This window comes from Photinus pyralis, unplaced genomic scaffold, assembly GCF_008802855.1.
Source record: "Photinus pyralis isolate 1611_PpyrPB1 unplaced genomic scaffold, Ppyr1.3 Ppyr1.4_LG1, whole genome shotgun sequence".
NCBI lineage: Eukaryota > Metazoa > Arthropoda > Insecta > Coleoptera > Lampyridae > Photinus > Photinus pyralis.
This window is the reverse complement of record NW_022170249.1, coordinates 46,325,223-46,340,850: the sequence shown is the minus strand read 5'-3', so window position 1 is coordinate 46,340,850 and position 15,628 is coordinate 46,325,223. Positions and strand designations below refer to the sequence as shown.

Sequence of the window (15,628 nt, the reverse complement as noted above, 5' to 3'; positions counted from 1 at the left end):
GGCAATGGGTAGTTTTGTATGTATTTTCGTTAATATGGTTTTAACATTTGGCAGAACTCAAGTTGCCCGATTACTAGTGGCGCCACCACTCGTTAAATCAAATTATCCACCCTTACATTACAGTGCGCGCGAATTTTTCTGTAGCACCTTTATGTGCAACGGTTTTTTATTTAGGGACAGGATACTGTTGATAGAAAATTGGGTTTTTGTTTTGCCAACACCCATTTTCTGCGTTTTCCAAAACTCCCTATGTCATAACATATTTTTTTTGTTATAGAACTCCACTAATTATAGCAGATCCTGAGAAGCTCACAAATTACAATAACAGTATGACATCTAGCAATAGGTCTCTGAACGTAAACATCTGCGCAAAGATCTTTCTAAAGTCTTTTGTTTGTGTAGATTTCAATGTAATAATCGATCGTGTAGAAATTCATTCTATTTTTACGATTGGATGAGTTCCTAATTGTTCTCAAAATTCAACTCTGTTTTAGACTCTTTGCTTATTCATAATAAACAAAAGAAGACTGTAATTTACGATTGATTATCAAAGATAGCATCAGACAACCGATAGATCACACTTTAAAATGGTTAAGGGATTTAACGGATACTGGCGCCACTAACAATTTAGACACTTGATATTCCGTTGCCTATTGAATATGACATTGAGCAAGATGCCGATAGAGCATACTTACCTGGCGTAGGGGTTACCGTGATCAATAAGGCGGTTCCCCCAGGATGAGGCCCCCTCATTGCACTACGATCGGGCTGACTCCTGCGATTATCCCTAATGTGGATAACTCGGGCGCGTAATTTTTGGTAGTCGGGACTGCGTACGCGCTGTCCCGGTTTTTATTTAAACTAAACAAAGTTTGTGTAGTCATTGAGTATTTACTTACTCAACATTTCATTAGGTATTGTTGCGGCTATTTTAGACCAAAACGCTCGTCCACTGAGTTTTGAGTCTATTATTCACACCAGCCCATTTTTAAAAATTTATTTGAAGGCTATAACGTGCAAATTTTATGGGAGAGGCCGTTTGCTCATAGATTTCATCACTGAAAAAAATTTTCCTGGCGTTTCTAAAGACAAGAATCACTTTTAATTTAAATTATATGTTTATGTCTGTTTTATCTTAAGGTTTTCCTTGAATGTACTGTTTGCAATTGACCATATATTATTCAATAACTAAATCTGATCTTCAGTCTGATCAGTGATCATGCTTTGTTTAATGTTTTTTCTGTTACAGTTATAAGTAACAATGATCTTGTTATGAAGTACAACAATTTAAGAAATCACATTGGAGCATTTCAACCGCTTGTACATTCGAGAAAGGTTCGAAGATTGAAAAGTGTGTTGGTTAAATTGAAACTAAATCTTAGAAAGAACAAAGCACTAACCAACGAACGTACAGAACAGCTTTCTGAATTGCAGGCGAAATGCGAAGTGCTTATATGTAAATATGATGATGTTACCTTGCAAAGCAGTGAGTTTCTATCACAACGCGACGAACTGCAGAAAGACAAAGATAAGCTGCTCAGTGCGCTAGAATCCACACTAATTGAGAAAGAAGAATTAGAAATTCGGTTAAACAAAAGAAATCGGACAATATGCCAATGTTGTCTGAAGTTAAACCGAGAAATAATGACGTTAAAAGGTAATATTCAGCACCTGCATTTGCAGAATGAAATTAATCTATCTGAACAAGAAACTACTTTTTTGAAAAAAATTGAACAAGAAACTATTTTTTTGAAAAAAGATTGCGTTGCAATACAAACAAAATTGAACGAAGCAAATGGAAATTTAAGAGTGACAACTGAACAACTAGAATCTGAAAAGATAGCAAAGGATAAACTATTAAAAAACAACGTTGAGCTACAAAACAAACTTCACTACCTAGATTACAAATATAAGGGAACAATTGATAAATTAGGAAAAGATAAGTCCGCACTACAAAACGATTTGAACGCGCTAGACCAAAAATACGCCAAATTGTCAGAAGACAATTTAAATTTGCAAAGTAAAATTCTCGAAATCGAAATCAGATATTCAACTCAAGAGGAGACCTTGCAAACGACAATGGCAGAATTGAAAGAACAATCCGACATGGTACAACAACTTACCACCGATTTAGAAGAGCAAAGCATGCAATTGGAACTATTCCAAGATAACAATATCTTGTGTAAGCAGAAAATAGAATCGTTTTGCGGAGAGAGAGAAATAGTCGAGCAACAGTTGCAGAAGACTATTAAACATCTCAAAAGGTCGGAATTAAAGTATTTGTCTATTCGGAAATTGCTCGTCGACATCGAGGCGTACGTGGCGGGCGATTCGAGCGAAGATAATTCCGAAATTTTTAACTTGAAAATATCGCTGAAGAACTGTCAGGATGAGCTATTTGAAGTGGAAGATAAATTAACCGATTCGCTGAGCGCAGCGAAATTTTTTGATGAGCAAGTGACGCATATGAGTGAAAATCACCAAAAATTGAATCGGTAATGGTATAATTGACTCTGAATGTTGCTACTTTAATTCTGCTGTAGGTGTATAATAGTATTAGTCACCACCTGGCGTGGTGTATTAGAGAAGGTGATGAACGTGCAAGTGCTTTTGGATCAACTAGCGGCCGTTAACTTGAAATCGTTCACCTCTTTGGATAAGACCATCTTTCAGTTACACGAGCAGACTTGTTTAACTATCGAACTATTGGGAACCTTGGTGAGTGCTCGGAAAGTAGGAGAAGGTACTTAACGTATGTCTTTTTAGAATACTTTCAAGCTGAATGCAAATGATTCTGGGGAACTTCCGATTTTACCGCATCACAAGTGTCCTCAACTGTGATAAATCATACCTGTGGACTACTGAAAATTATTTAGGTTAAAAAATTTGTATTAGAGAATACATTACACGTCTTATTTTTTTGCAATACTCAATTTTTTCTGCCCTAACATTTATTACTTCTACTACCTATGCCAATCGGACAGAGAAAATGTTGAAAAAATTCCCTTTGGATATTTCTTTAATGGAGAATTATAGAAGGTATTAAAAATTAATTTTTCTAGGCAAAACGTACGCATTGTGTAAGATATGAATAATTGAAGTTTTTCAATTGTGGTAAAAAGAGTCTCAAGGTTTTTTGAATACCTAGGCCTTGTTAATTAAACAATTTAGTGCTAATCTAACACTCCTACAAACCTAATGTTGTGCGGGTGCAGAGCAGGGCAGAATACTTTCAAAAAGTATTTGAATACTAAATAGTAAATACTTTACACAAATCAAAGGTATTTGAATACTAAATACTTTTACGTCCAGCACAAGCGGATACTAGATACAGATACATTGAAAAGTATTCAAATACTTTAAAAAATAAGTATTCAAATACTTTAGAATGTATTCGAATACTTTCAAAAGTATTCGAATACTTCTCACTCAAATACATTAAAAATTTAAAATAGTATACTAGATAAAAGTCTTAATACTACTTAAAAAATCATGTTATACTTTGATTGGGGGTTAGCTTTTTTTATATTTCTATTGTTATATACAAATTTAAGGGGAGTAAAAGCGTAATATTATTATTATATAGGAGGTACCTACCAGGACCTTTCTTATACCAGTTATATCCTTAAGAATACGTGTACCAGTTTTCAAAGCGATCGTACGTCGTGCACATGATACATACGCCTTTCTGAAATTAATCCTAGCGATTTTGGAACAGATCCATTTTTGACCATCCGTTGGTCCGTGTGCATGATAGTTTGTTTAGAAACGTGCCATCGCTTTGAAAATTGGTACACATCATGGTCTTAAGGATATAAGAAAGGTCCCTATTGTTTTTAAGTTACGTAGACTATCGAATCAAAAAGTTTCACTCCAGGATCGTTCGGTATACATTTGTATCGGATTTTTATATTTGATTTTGTGACAATGGAAACTTTCCCTAAACATTTCTAAATTGTTCTCAAATATTTGAATAACTTAAAAGTACTGCCTTTTTTTGAGGCCGGAAAAAAAAATGTCTGATATCGACCGGGAAAAAACATTTTCTTATAGAATTTGGCCCGTAGAATCCATAATTTCAAACAATTTGAAGATTGGGCTACTAGAAGTTACAGCCCTTTGAATTTTTTTTCGAAATTTGTTTTTTGTACATAACTTTATATTGAGAGGTCTAATCGAAAAAGCACGAATTGTTTTGGATTCTACGCACCAAAATTAATAAGAAAAAGTGTTTTCCCGAGAAATTTTGGTGTAGTCCATTTTTGGTAAAAAAGGAAGGTTATACACTGCCTTTTTTTGAGCCCCGAAAAAAAAATTGTCTCAGATCGACCCGGAAAAAAATTTTCTTATAGAATGTGGTCTGTAGAATCCATAATTTCAAACAGTTCCAAGATTGGGCTACTAGTTCAAAAGTTACAGCCCTTTGAATTTTTTTTCCCAAATTGGTTTCTAGTCTATAACCTTTGATTGAGAAGTCTGATCGAAAAAGTACGAATTGATTTGGATTCTACGCACACAAATTAATAAGAAAAAGTGTTTTCCCGAGAAATTTTGGTGTAGTCGATTTTTGGTAAAAAAGGAAGGTTATACACTGCCTTTTTTTTGAGGCCCGAAAAAAAAATTGTCTCAGATCGACCCGGAAAAAAATTTTCTTATAGAATGTGGCCTGTAGAATCCATAATTTCAAACAGTTCCAAGATTGGGCTAATAGTTCAAAAGTTACAGCCCTTTGAATTTTCTTTCGAAATTGGTTTCTAGTCTATAACTTTGATTGAGAAGTCTGATCGAAAAAGTACGAATTGTTTTGGATTCTACGCACCAAAATTAATAAGAAAAAGTGTTTTCCTGAGAAATTTTGGTGCAGTCGATTTTTGGTAAAAAAAGGAAGGTTATTATATGCCTTTTTTTGAGGTCCGAAAAAAAAATTGTCACAGATCGACCCGGAAAAAAAATTTTCTTATAGAATGTGGCCTGTAGAATCCATAATTCAAATAGTTCCAAGATGGGGCTACTATTTCAAAAGTTACAGCCCTTTGAATTTTCTTTCGAAATTGGTTTCTAGTCTATAACTTTTGATTGGGAAGTTAAGTATTCAAATACTATGCGAAGTATTCGAATACTTCTCAAAGTATTCAAATACCTTTGGAAGTATTCGAATACTTTACGAAGTATCCAAATACTTTGCGAAGTAGGATTTGAATACTAAAAAGTATTTACAAAATCGAATACTGCCCCTCTGTGCAGGTGATAATCCATCCAGTGCCCCTTGAGAACATATGTGATCATCTCCCAGTGTGAGTATAAAATATGGTACACGAATGAAGAAAGTGGAATGAATATTTGAAGATAACTTAAGTTGTTTGACACTAAATGGAATGTCTTCATTTAGCAAAACAGTATGAAATTTGGAATTCATGATTTTAAGAGGCATGGACATACTGATTACATTAATTACACCCAACAATACAGTTTATGTCTATATTTAAATATATTACATTTACTACAATACATTAGGATTTTCAGGAATAAATATCTGAATTTTTTCCAGATAAATGAACATTTTCCAACACAAGATCATAGTATTAGTTATACAATAACATTTGAATTGAACGGATCTGCAATTCTTTGAAAGACCGCCAGATATTTGTCGCCATTATTTCTAGTTACCTTTTGTCCCTCTTCACTACTGCTGTATAATTTGTCCACAATTGGATCTGACCTCTGTAAAAATTGCACGATATTAATTACTGAGAAGTCCAATTGCAACTTACCAATTCTTCCTGGGGTTTTCTGTTAAACAATGGATGTTCAGTAAAGTGTTTCACTATCCAATCGTGCAAGTCCTTCACATCGGTAACCGTATACACAATTCCTCCAACTGCCAACACGTAGGCATACTCCGCCAACAGACAAGTATTAATTATCCTCCATTTGTGCTTAGCCTTTTTGAAGTGAGGATCCGGATACAGAAAAAATATTTTCCTTAACTAAAATGATACAGATCATCCCACAGTTTTAAAACGGAAAAATTCACCTGGCCTTTTTTAAAATAGTTCGGTAAATATTTCATGGCATTTGTTCGCAAACACGCAATATTCTGATACTCTCCCGGATGTTGATCACGCAACGCTGCGATTCTATCCATAACGTAATCGGACACCTTCACTCGAATCTCCATTCCTAGCATTAACGTAGTCGGAAACATGGGGGAGAGTGTTACCAGTAAACCGCCATAACCGCAGCCGATATCGGCGAACTCCACCTCCGAGTTGTCCACCTTCTTTGGATAATACTTGAACCAATCCATATCGTCTGGAGTTCGTGGACTGCAAGTGGTGTTTCATGTTTTTGTGTCGGACACATTGTACTTACTAATCAAAGCAATGATCGGCTATGGGATTTGAATGAGCTCTTTGTCGGTAATACTTTTTCTGAGGTAAGGATTTTGTTAAATCCATTACGAAATAGAAAATTCTTCAAAAGTTATAAAGAGAGGTTATGTTTCAAAATATAATTTGAGGTTATGACATGCAAACAAGAGCACGTGGTTGTACAGGATGATTACATTTTGCGGTTCAATTACTGATTTGTAATTGGTAATTGATAGCATTTATGAATTATTCGCCATTGCTTCACTTCTGTGAGAAACGAAGAATGTTATAAAAAAAATTGTAGTATCGTACTTTGCCGTTTTTGCGTATAATTCGGCTCGACCTCTGGTATAAAATATATGCCTGTAATTTCAAAACACCCTATGTAGGGTTGCACCGGATTGTGACTGATCAGCTGGTACTTGTTTACATTTTTGTCAAAAATGACAATTCCATCCATCTTTTAACCAATTCTCTCAACAAATTAATTAAAGTTTAATAAATCTTCAAAAATTCTGTGATAGAGCCTACTTGCGTTTAATCCGATTAAAATTAATAAATATATCCTCGAAAACCAAATATTAGCCAATGATCCTTAATAGTACTAAAATAAGGTATATTCAACCACCAACTGAGTATGTTCAACAAGGCAGAAGACACAAAATCGAGCTTTCTGGAGCAGACAAAAGCGGCACGAGAAGAACGCGCATTAGAGAAGCGAAAGGAGGTCGCTGCGATAATAATTCAATCAAATGTAAGAGGATATCTTACGCGTACAAGCTTTGTTCGTAACATTTTGTAAGAAAACACTATCAATACTTACACAATTTGTTGCTAAGTGTATAATTACAGAAAAAATTTTGACGCAATCGTACCTCAAGTCCCCGAAAATGATGCGAAATCAGCGCTGATATCTGCCACTCAAATTTTCACCCAGGTGAAACTGCTGCTTCTGGTTTTCAACAAGGAACGTGATAGGGATCGATTCGACAAATTGTGCAGTTACCTAATCGCCTCTTTGGAATCGGACTCGCCGAAAGTAAGTTACGTCGGCGTGGCTCTAAGTAAAGACCATGTGATGCAATGGATCTCCTATACAAATGACGTACTTTGGAAATGCTGTGATTATTTAGAGGAATTAAAGCCTGAGTACGCTAGTGATATGAAAACTGTATTATTATATTTACATATGTTAGTTTCGTTTACCAATACAAACACGTGGGTTGTTTTAAAAGCGAAAAACGTCGAAGTTTTAAAGTTAGGTATGAACCAATTATGTGCCAATATAATGGGGAAGTTATTCCATAAAGGATTCTATTTGGTTCTTAAGGTAATTGCCATATTATTAGTTAGTTAGCATGTCATCGAAAATTGGGGAATTTTTTAATAGATCTACCTCAATAGATTTAAAAAAAGTTCTATTTTCTCAATTTTCTATAATGATCTGCAGATGCAATGCGAGTTATTAAGGTATGTTTTTCAGAATTTACTTGTAAGGGGTCTTGGGCGGCTTAAAGTCGCATTTAAGCATGCGTCTCTTTCAGCAATTTTAACTTTGTCGCTGCGCCCTTTGGTTGCCGCCGAATTCTCGGATAAGTTCATGAGTATGTTTTTGATTCACATACTGTCAGTGCCTGCATTGGTGCAACACCTTGAGACGATTACACCCGAGGTTTTTGGTATTTTGCGAAAGTTTCATGTGTGATTCTCGTGTTGTTTTTTAGTGCATAACCGTTTTAGTTAATTACAGTATTTTTAATAAGAGCTTAGAGCTGTTAGCTAGTCAACAATCGATGCGAATCGTTTTTAATACACTGGAGGGCAACTACGCTTTATGTCTACTTGCCAACCTCATTCACCTGGCATATATTGAGCGAGAAACTGTTTTAAAAGAAGTGGCCTTTCCATGTTTTACGGTAAGCAATTCACTATAATGACTCGGGACTGGATTTCTGTGCAATTGTGTGCTTTCTCGCTTCCCACAGTAAATTTTGCGGGAGTGCATAATATTGCTACATGCCCCACGTTGGGCGCCAAATAATAATGCTATGTGCAATGCCAAACGAAACGGTCCCACATAAGCACCTGTTTGACTTCGTTGTATTTACAATTATAGTATAGGCCCTTTAACTGATAACTTGAAGACCTTTAAGAAAGGCGTTTATTCAGCGACTAACACTCGATAACTTCAGCACTTCAACTTATCTTTTTCGTAAACGTGAAAACACATTCTTTAAACACTCTACCTTTCTTCTACACAACTTTACAATCAAAGCAAACGGCTACGTTTCAACGTCTACCACCAAAAAGCCACGATTAACGTCCGGTTCGCTTATTTAAAACCTTTTTCCACTTTCCTTCCCCCTTCCTTAATTTAATTACGCGTCGTCAAAACGAACATCTGCTCGACGATAACACATGCTTATCTTGAAACAAATTATATTTGTGATTTTTAGTCCCAATGTAGTGAAAATTATTTAATTTCAGGAAATTTTCCCAGCTATTTAGTCTGTACACTGTTAAATTAGTGCATAGAAATCCAGTCGCTACTAATGATTATGATACTGTTTCCGATTGCATAGCGTTGCAGGTCGTGATCACAGGTCTACTGGAAAGCTGTCAACACTACGTCGTCACAAAGCAGTCCAATTTAACACACTGGCATCCAGTTTTAGGCTGGTTCGCTCAGTCGATGGATCCCGAATTGCACGCCGCCATGCCTCACGTCAAAACACAGCTGCATCTCTTGTGGAATACGCAGATCGTTTCAATTTTAATCGGTAAAGATTAAAAACGAGCATCTGCTCGTTTACACAGTAGTTTTTAGGGAAGTCATTGGCGGAATTAGTAAAAGACGTCGAATCGCCTCAAGCTGCTACATCTTCACAGAATCGTACGAATCCGAATTTTTTTAAGCGAGCCATTGAGGCTCGTGTGAATCGGGCGAATGTACAGAAATCATATAGGGCACTGGGTAGTCCAGAAGTGCATAAGATTGTTCTGTTGTGTTCGCTATATTACACTGCGCTAAATACTTTGACTCAACTAAGGTTAGATATATTAACAGGTAAGGGCAGTACTACTGGCTTGTGTGTTAGTCTTGGGGATTTTAATTTGTTTGTTATACTTCGTATAAAATATTAAAAATTTACGTGTGATTGATAGTATGCAGGAATGCTGTCTAAAAATATAGCTCTATTGAAATGTGCCACTTGTACTTAGAAGAGAAGATGTCCCTGAGTACTCAATTCACGCCTACACACTTTGACCCTTGCATCTATTGCGCCTGCCCCAGTGTCTTACTCCAAGAGAGACAGTTTGTTTGAAAATCTGACAAATCTAACAATACAGCAAGGATTTTACTCAACATCAATCTTGTTCTTTATTTTGGGGCCTGTATTATTTATTTATACACGGGTGGCCGTTTGAAAACGAAACAGAGCCTATTTTGGGGACCTCAAAACATCTACGAAAAAATACTCGGACCCGTCAATTTTTTATTCAAGGGGGAACAATTTTTTCGCTAGTTTCGCCCCCCTGAGGGCAAAGCCCTAGCGGGGGTGACAAGCGCCCCCAAAATTTTAAATCGAATGGGTGGTCGAGTGATACCTGATTTTGAAGGTATTTTTATGTGGATTATAACCCTTAAGTTTTAAATCACTACTAATTTGCCTAGCCGATACAGGGGCTAATAAAAGTTACAAAAATGTGTCAACATTTTCTTATGAAAAAATATTCTTGTAAATGAATTAGTTAAATAACAAAAATAAAAACAACAGTAAATACAAAAAATGTTGTAAATCAGCATATGCATGATTAAAGCGCATTTTTTGGTAATGCAGGTCAGTATTTTATTAGCGAAGTTTAAAATTATCGATCTCACGAGTAATTTTGGCTGCGTTAAATAATTAATATTATTTAATTTCAATTGACCGTACGTCTTCATTGTGTAAAACAAATCACAAAGTAAATAATAAGTTTTTATACTGGTAACGCTATCTAACGGTAAAATTATAGCACCTCCGAAACCAATATCGAAATTATTTTCTTCAATTATCGATCTCACAAGTAATCTAACTCAAAATAGACTAGTGCCTGCACATCTACACTATAGCAGAAAGCTTTTAGTGAACATTTGAAGTCTCTAGCTATTGTAGTTGTGGAGATCTAACGCGGACAGCCGGCCTGCCAGCAATGACGAATATAATAGCGTATTTTTTTCAAAAATGCGCTAAAAATTCAATTAAGGCATTAGAATTTCAAATTGCCGATGTTTCGCAGCCGGCTGCTTCAAACAATTAAATAAAAACCGCAAACATTTTAGTTCAATACATTTACATTTTGACATCGACGATCCGTACGGATTAATCATATCAGCACTCTGAACAATTACCTATTTTTAAACTGAAATGAATAAAATGTAACAAACGCAGGTGCCATTATCCACAGCAATAAATATGAACGAGATTCCTTTTAGTATGACTTCAACTGAAAAGTACACAAACGTTGTTCGTGGGAGTGCTGAAGCGTTAAGATCTCTGCACTGAGGTCTCTATATAACGATGAAAAGTTTTACTGAATTCCGACAAAGATAGATGCAACCTCAATCAACAGTGGTAAATTCGTTAGCAAGTTCGTTTTTGACTTAGTCATAACAAAATCATTAACGCCTATTGCTTTTTCTCAAATTATTTTCTTACATACACAACCTCGAAACTACCTGATCGAGATTTTCTCCAGCAATTTTATACCAGAAAAGGTATTAAATCGTTTGCTTTTTTAAAAGAAACAAAACGTCGCCGTGCGGAATAATGAATTCCGACTGACAGCAGAATTACAGGCTATCCGACGATCAATAGTAACTATACGCAGTTGGAAATTCGACGCATTAAATCAGGAAAAAAATAATCTGTGTCACTGTGAATTAAAGGTGTAAGTCAATGTTTAAACATTTCCCATTTAATTAACGTCGACTGAACGGTACTAAACCGAGCGTAAGGTAAATGACACCAGGGTAACCTTCACGCAATGACTTTTGCTCTTGGAAGTTCCGCGACGATATTAAATTTCCTACCGTGCACGTCAATTTCTCATCACCTCAAGAACTTTAGCGGTGATGAAGCGGTTAACAACCTGAATACTCTTCACTACCGCAACGTTTAGCTGTGTAGTCATCTGGGAATCACGATCGCAAGTTATTAAGTTTTCGCAAACGCATTACATTCAAAATGAGTTTAGGTATATCAGCACTCAAAGAAAAATGTAGTCATTGTAAATAGGAAGGAAGGCTTTATATCTAATACTGTTCCCTTTGTTGACATATTATAGCAAGGAAATGGTGCATATACTAACGTAACGCCTGTCGCCCAACAAAGTGGCACCTACATAATGGTATTTACTCGATTAGGTTTATCTTCCACAAATCTAATTCCATTAAGGCAGGAGATTGTGCGGAAATTCATCCTTATAGAGCGTAAATTGTTACCAACACCATCCAACTTTATTATCGTTAGTAAACGGTTCTCTGGACAGTTGTAAGTAACAGCCGTGCGTACGATACGGTTGTACATTATCAGGACGTGAGTGACATATAGCTCTGTACCAGGAAATGCATTGAATAGTGTGATTACTTATTCTACTTGTAAACATGAATTAATCAAACAAATTTAAATTAAGTGTCATTTTAGCAAGCTAAATTTACAGATGTCCTGTTAAGTCATTAAGGTTATGACATTTGAATTTCCTTAGCATGATTGAGATTAATAATTAATCAAAGTTTATAGTTTCCACGAATTTTTCCCGTGGCAAACACGCAGCTATGCTAACACTACAATGAAGATACGTTTAAAAAAATTAATTCATAATCCGTGTGTATGATACTTTCACAGCAGATTTCTTTTTAATATTGTTTCTGAAGGAGTAAGTAGAATCCTCTTTCCAATGCTAACTGTAAATAAAATCCTATATTTGTGTTTTTCATGTTCAAACTTCCCTTTCTATTTACTTCCTTCTTTCCACCTTCCATTTACCACGTCTTTGTCTTAGCTTACGCAGGGATAAGAAAACTTCTTATCTACGAACGGAGATAAACTTTTACAAATACTACGCACATAATTCCTAACTAAACAACAACAAAACAATTATTTAAACAAAATCAAACATCAAATATTAAAGTACAACATCAACATTGTCCCCGAATTAACGTTAACAATAAATGAAATTAACATGCAGGGTGCTCCATCGTTACTGCAGGTGCCGAAGTCAAATAAAGCCCGCTTGAGGTAGTTAACACAAAAATACTTAAGCTTAAAAGGGACAAGCACTGTATAGCAAAATTAATTGCCTGAAATGACCTGATAATTAAAACAATGATCAAATATCAATAAATATTAATATCAAATATCAAAAGAGTAACACATTGGACTTGCAAAAGAAATGAAATTCTGCAAGAAATTTTATTATAAATAAACAATTCCAATACTGTACCTAAATATAAACAGAAACACGTAAATCTGTCAAGTGAAAGCGAGTTTGTCTATGAAAAAAATTTTATTGGGGGTTGTGCGGAATAAAGAAAACAAGTTGTAGGGAATAGGGTAGCCCTCGTTTACCTATTAACAGCGGTAACGGTAAATTTTGTAAAAAGCATAAAATCCCGTAAACAAATTAAATTGAATTTAGCGCCCATAGAGTCGCGTCGGTTCCATCACAGTACTTAAACTTGCTGGGGTGTGAAACGATTATGTGTTCTCAGGGAGAGGATTAATTGTTGGATTTTTTATGTTTAGTTCATTAATTGCTGTGCAGCAGTTATTTGCAATATATGTAATTGCATACTTGAACTTCACGTCTAACTGGTGCACATCTTTGTATCGCTGAAAGATCGTATGCATATAAAATGCAGTCATTATATAATGAGACATAACCTGCGAAGTCATTCACATAGATTGGGAAAAGAAAGTGTCTAAGAATAATTCCTGGAGGAACCCCCCTCTAAATAGGTAGTTTGTGTGAATGTATATCATTGAAACACAGTGGTGGAATATTTTGTCTTTATCCTGTTTATGTCCGCATACCGTTGGTTCCATTCTGAGATAGTTGGTGTCCCAAGAACTCTAATTCCCAGACATTCTTTATGCACTTCTTTAACAACACATTCTTTTTTAATACGGCTAAAGCCTGATTCAGATGGCCGTGACACTTCGTCAGCCCCCAAACCCAAATTTCATTTCTTTAAATGATTGAGCCTCGTTGTACTCGTATAAAACTGAGAAGTATTAAGGAAAATCGATAAAATACAATAGTTGGAGTTTCCATGTCCAAGTTCAAAAAGAGTCAAGGTTTCAAGAACATTCCACCAAACAAATATTACTTATGTTAAGTTCAAGTTTTTATTTTGTCGATTGTAATAGCAGCGAGCTTTCGTAATCTTCTCACACGTTTGAATGGATTAATTGTTTTCAATTGTGTCTGTCGTCCCATTGTTTGATTTTGGTTTTGAATTACACGCTGGAAATAGCTCGTTGTAAAGTTACTTGTGCAACGTTGCAAAATAAGCAGGAAATTAAACCATTAGAATTTTGACGGTCGAGCTGAAACCAAGATTTTAATGGCGCCCGTTAGCTGGTAAACAGATTAGCGTTTTGTTGGTCCACCCGGTCAAAGTATGGTCCAAATACATTAGCGTTTGGGTAACCGAGCTTAGGAACTATTTGAGTAAACACAGGGCGACCTCGTGGTTTGTGGGGGGTTCAAAAAGCCCGCAATCGTGCAGATTCCATTCAGTAAAAGACAGTCGCCTATTATAAACAAACGCATTCGTGCAAATTCCTTTGGAAACTTTACCTTGTATCCGTGCAGTGATATCATGTAAAAAGGGAGGTGGAATTAACTCATGCTACGCACGGGAGTTACAACAAAGAAATCTGTTTGTAACAAACAAATAATAATAGTTCATTATTAGAGCCGCTAACGCAAAAGGGCGGTTTGGCGTAAAAGCTTACCTAAGAGATTTTCTCAAAGTTGAATCAAATCGTAATAAAATTCAGTTTACCTGAGTGTGCATGCAAAACGCACTTTTCGAGCCCAATTCCACTGATCAGGAAAAGAATTCACATCGAAAGCAAATCGGTGTTATCCAATCAATCGTCAAAGTCCAACCCCAAGACTAGTCGCCTAAAGAGTTTAAGTATGCAACCCTTTAGAAATCCTCTGGTATCAATCCCAATTGACGAGTAACAAGGTTAGCCGTAAGCACTCCATATCATCTACGTCGAAGAAAAACTGTAAATAAGGTTAGTCGTACTTATGTATTTTTACTTTCTCAAAGATAAAAATATCGATCCGTTGTACTATCAGTAGTAAAACATTAAACGAAGAATCGAAAAAGAAATCTGAATTGTAATGTATTTTGCAAGCAAAGAACACATTGAAATGGTGTCAGTTCTAATTAACTTTTCCTTTTCGGAATCAACCATACATACTGTGATTGAAACCAAGTTCAAGGGTTATTTATTACATAATTTGTAACAGTAAAATCAAAATTAAGGTGTGATCAAAGTGTAAAGGTGCTTACGTAAATTAGCAGCTCTGTGGACCATTAATGTTTGCATTGCAAGCTTACAGTTAGAATAACAAATATTGTTTTCTCCATCTTCTCTTATTGGTCCTTGGGTGGTAAAACTGCGGTCAACTCTACAAGAACTACGCACAATAAACACGTACTAATTAATTTGCAACTCACTATTGCGTAGGAAAACTGAAGCGTGTAATTCTCCGACGACTTTTGTAATCCTAATTAGCAACATTCAAACAAAATAAAGGGGAAACAAAAAACCTTATTACTTTGATTGCGATATAAACGTGTAAAAAAATTCCTTGGTGAATACCTCCCAAGTTCTTTGGTAACGTGTTGAAGATATTACATTTCATGCCTTGTGTAAGTAAATAAAGGTGGTTTTTCTCACAGTTTTACAAGACCTTGTTATTTACTTTTGGTAATGAAAAGCTTTTAGTCACTGTGTACAACGTACAGTTGAATTTAAGCCACGTTTTTAATAAGGATGTATGATTCTATTTTTCAATTGACGCTTCAAGTTTCGAATTCAGCAAAAAGTATTCGTAAACGGTATTTTGCTAACAGAACTGTTTGAAACCGTTTTATACCTTGATTACTTCGAGTTGAGAATTGGAAAGCGAACAGAAAAATAATAAAATATTGAGGTGATTTTTATGCTATTTCGTCTTAGTTTGCATAT

At 35.5% G+C, this 15,628-nt stretch overlaps 4 protein-coding genes and 1 non-coding gene across 5 annotated transcripts in view; 4 read left to right on the top strand and 1 right to left on the bottom strand.

Moving 5' to 3' along the window:
* Positions 1–687: 687 nt before the first annotated feature.
* On the top strand, positions 688–849 carry LOC116160733. The gene has a single exon (XR_004143318.1). It is a non-coding gene; the product is annotated as a U1 spliceosomal RNA (small nuclear RNA).
* A 405-nt stretch (positions 850–1,254) lies between these two features.
* LOC116158959 (putative leucine-rich repeat-containing protein DDB_G0290503) lies at positions 1,255–2,928 on the top strand. Its single transcript, XM_031471838.1, has 3 exons — positions 1,255–2,495; positions 2,544–2,718; positions 2,767–2,928. Exons 1-3 carry the CDS (start codon positions 1,273–1,275, stop codon positions 2,839–2,841), a joined length of 1,473 nt encoding a protein of 490 aa, XP_031327698.1. The 5' UTR covers positions 1,255–1,272; the 3' UTR covers positions 2,842–2,928.
* A 2,536-nt stretch (positions 2,929–5,464) lies between these two features.
* On the bottom strand, positions 5,465–6,643 carry LOC116159171 (tRNA (guanine-N(7)-)-methyltransferase-like). The gene is made up of 4 exons (XM_031472111.1): positions 6,373–6,643; positions 6,035–6,326; positions 5,772–5,987; positions 5,465–5,721 (listed from the first exon to the last, which is right to left on the bottom strand). Exons 1-4 carry the CDS (start codon positions 6,456–6,458, stop codon positions 5,587–5,589), a joined length of 729 nt encoding a protein of 242 aa, XP_031327971.1. The 5' UTR covers positions 6,459–6,643; the 3' UTR covers positions 5,465–5,586.
* A 148-nt stretch (positions 6,644–6,791) lies between these two features.
* On the top strand, positions 6,792–9,845 carry LOC116159170 (ubiquitin-protein ligase E3B-like). The gene is made up of 6 exons (XM_031472110.1): positions 6,792–7,169; positions 7,224–7,701; positions 7,855–8,043; positions 8,096–8,287; positions 8,962–9,151; positions 9,199–9,845. The coding sequence occupies exons 1-6, from the start codon at positions 7,009–7,011 to the stop codon at positions 9,513–9,515; spliced, it is 1,527 nt and encodes a 508-aa protein (XP_031327970.1). The 5' UTR covers positions 6,792–7,008; the 3' UTR covers positions 9,516–9,845.
* A 1,914-nt stretch (positions 9,846–11,759) lies between these two features.
* The window catches only part of LOC116161693 (Down syndrome cell adhesion molecule-like protein 1 homolog), a 29,801-nt gene continuing 25,932 nt past the window's right edge, over positions 11,760–15,628 (top strand). The window contains exon 1 of the mRNA XM_031475139.1: positions 11,760–11,879. Within this exon, the coding sequence (XP_031330999.1) occupies positions 11,760–11,879 (120 nt within the window). The remainder of the gene's footprint in view (positions 11,880–15,628) is intronic.

Coding starts and splice junctions, on each gene's coding strand:
- LOC116159170 (XM_031472110.1), top strand. CDS start 7,009: ATGTTCAACAAGGCAGAAGACACAAAATCGAGCTTTCTGGAGCAGACA. Junction 8,288..8,961: donor TGGCCTTTCCATGTTTTACG/GTAAGCAATTCA, acceptor ATAGCGTTGCAG/GTCGTGATCACAGGTCTACT. Junction 9,152..9,198: donor GATCGTTTCAATTTTAATCG/GTAAAGATTAAA, acceptor AGTAGTTTTTAG/GGAAGTCATTGGCGGAATTA.
- LOC116158959 (XM_031471838.1), top strand. CDS start 1,273: ATGAAGTACAACAATTTAAGAAATCACATTGGAGCATTTCAACCGCTT. Junction 2,496..2,543: donor AATCACCAAAAATTGAATCG/GTAATGGTATAA, acceptor ATTCTGCTGTAG/GTGTATAATAGTATTAGTCA. Junction 2,719..2,766: donor TCGAACTATTGGGAACCTTG/GTGAGTGCTCGG, acceptor ATGTCTTTTTAG/AATACTTTCAAGCTGAATGC.
- LOC116159171 (XM_031472111.1), bottom strand. CDS start 6,458: ATGGATTTAACAAAATCCTTACCTCAGAAAAAGTATTACCGACAAAGA. Junction 5,988..6,034: donor ACTATTTTAAAAAAGGCCAG/GTGAATTTTTCC, acceptor GTATCATTTTAG/TTAAGGAAAATATTTTTTCT. Junction 5,722..5,771: donor GAAAACCCCAGGAAGAATTG/GTAAGTTGCAAT, acceptor CAATTTTTACAG/AGGTCAGATCCAATTGTGGA.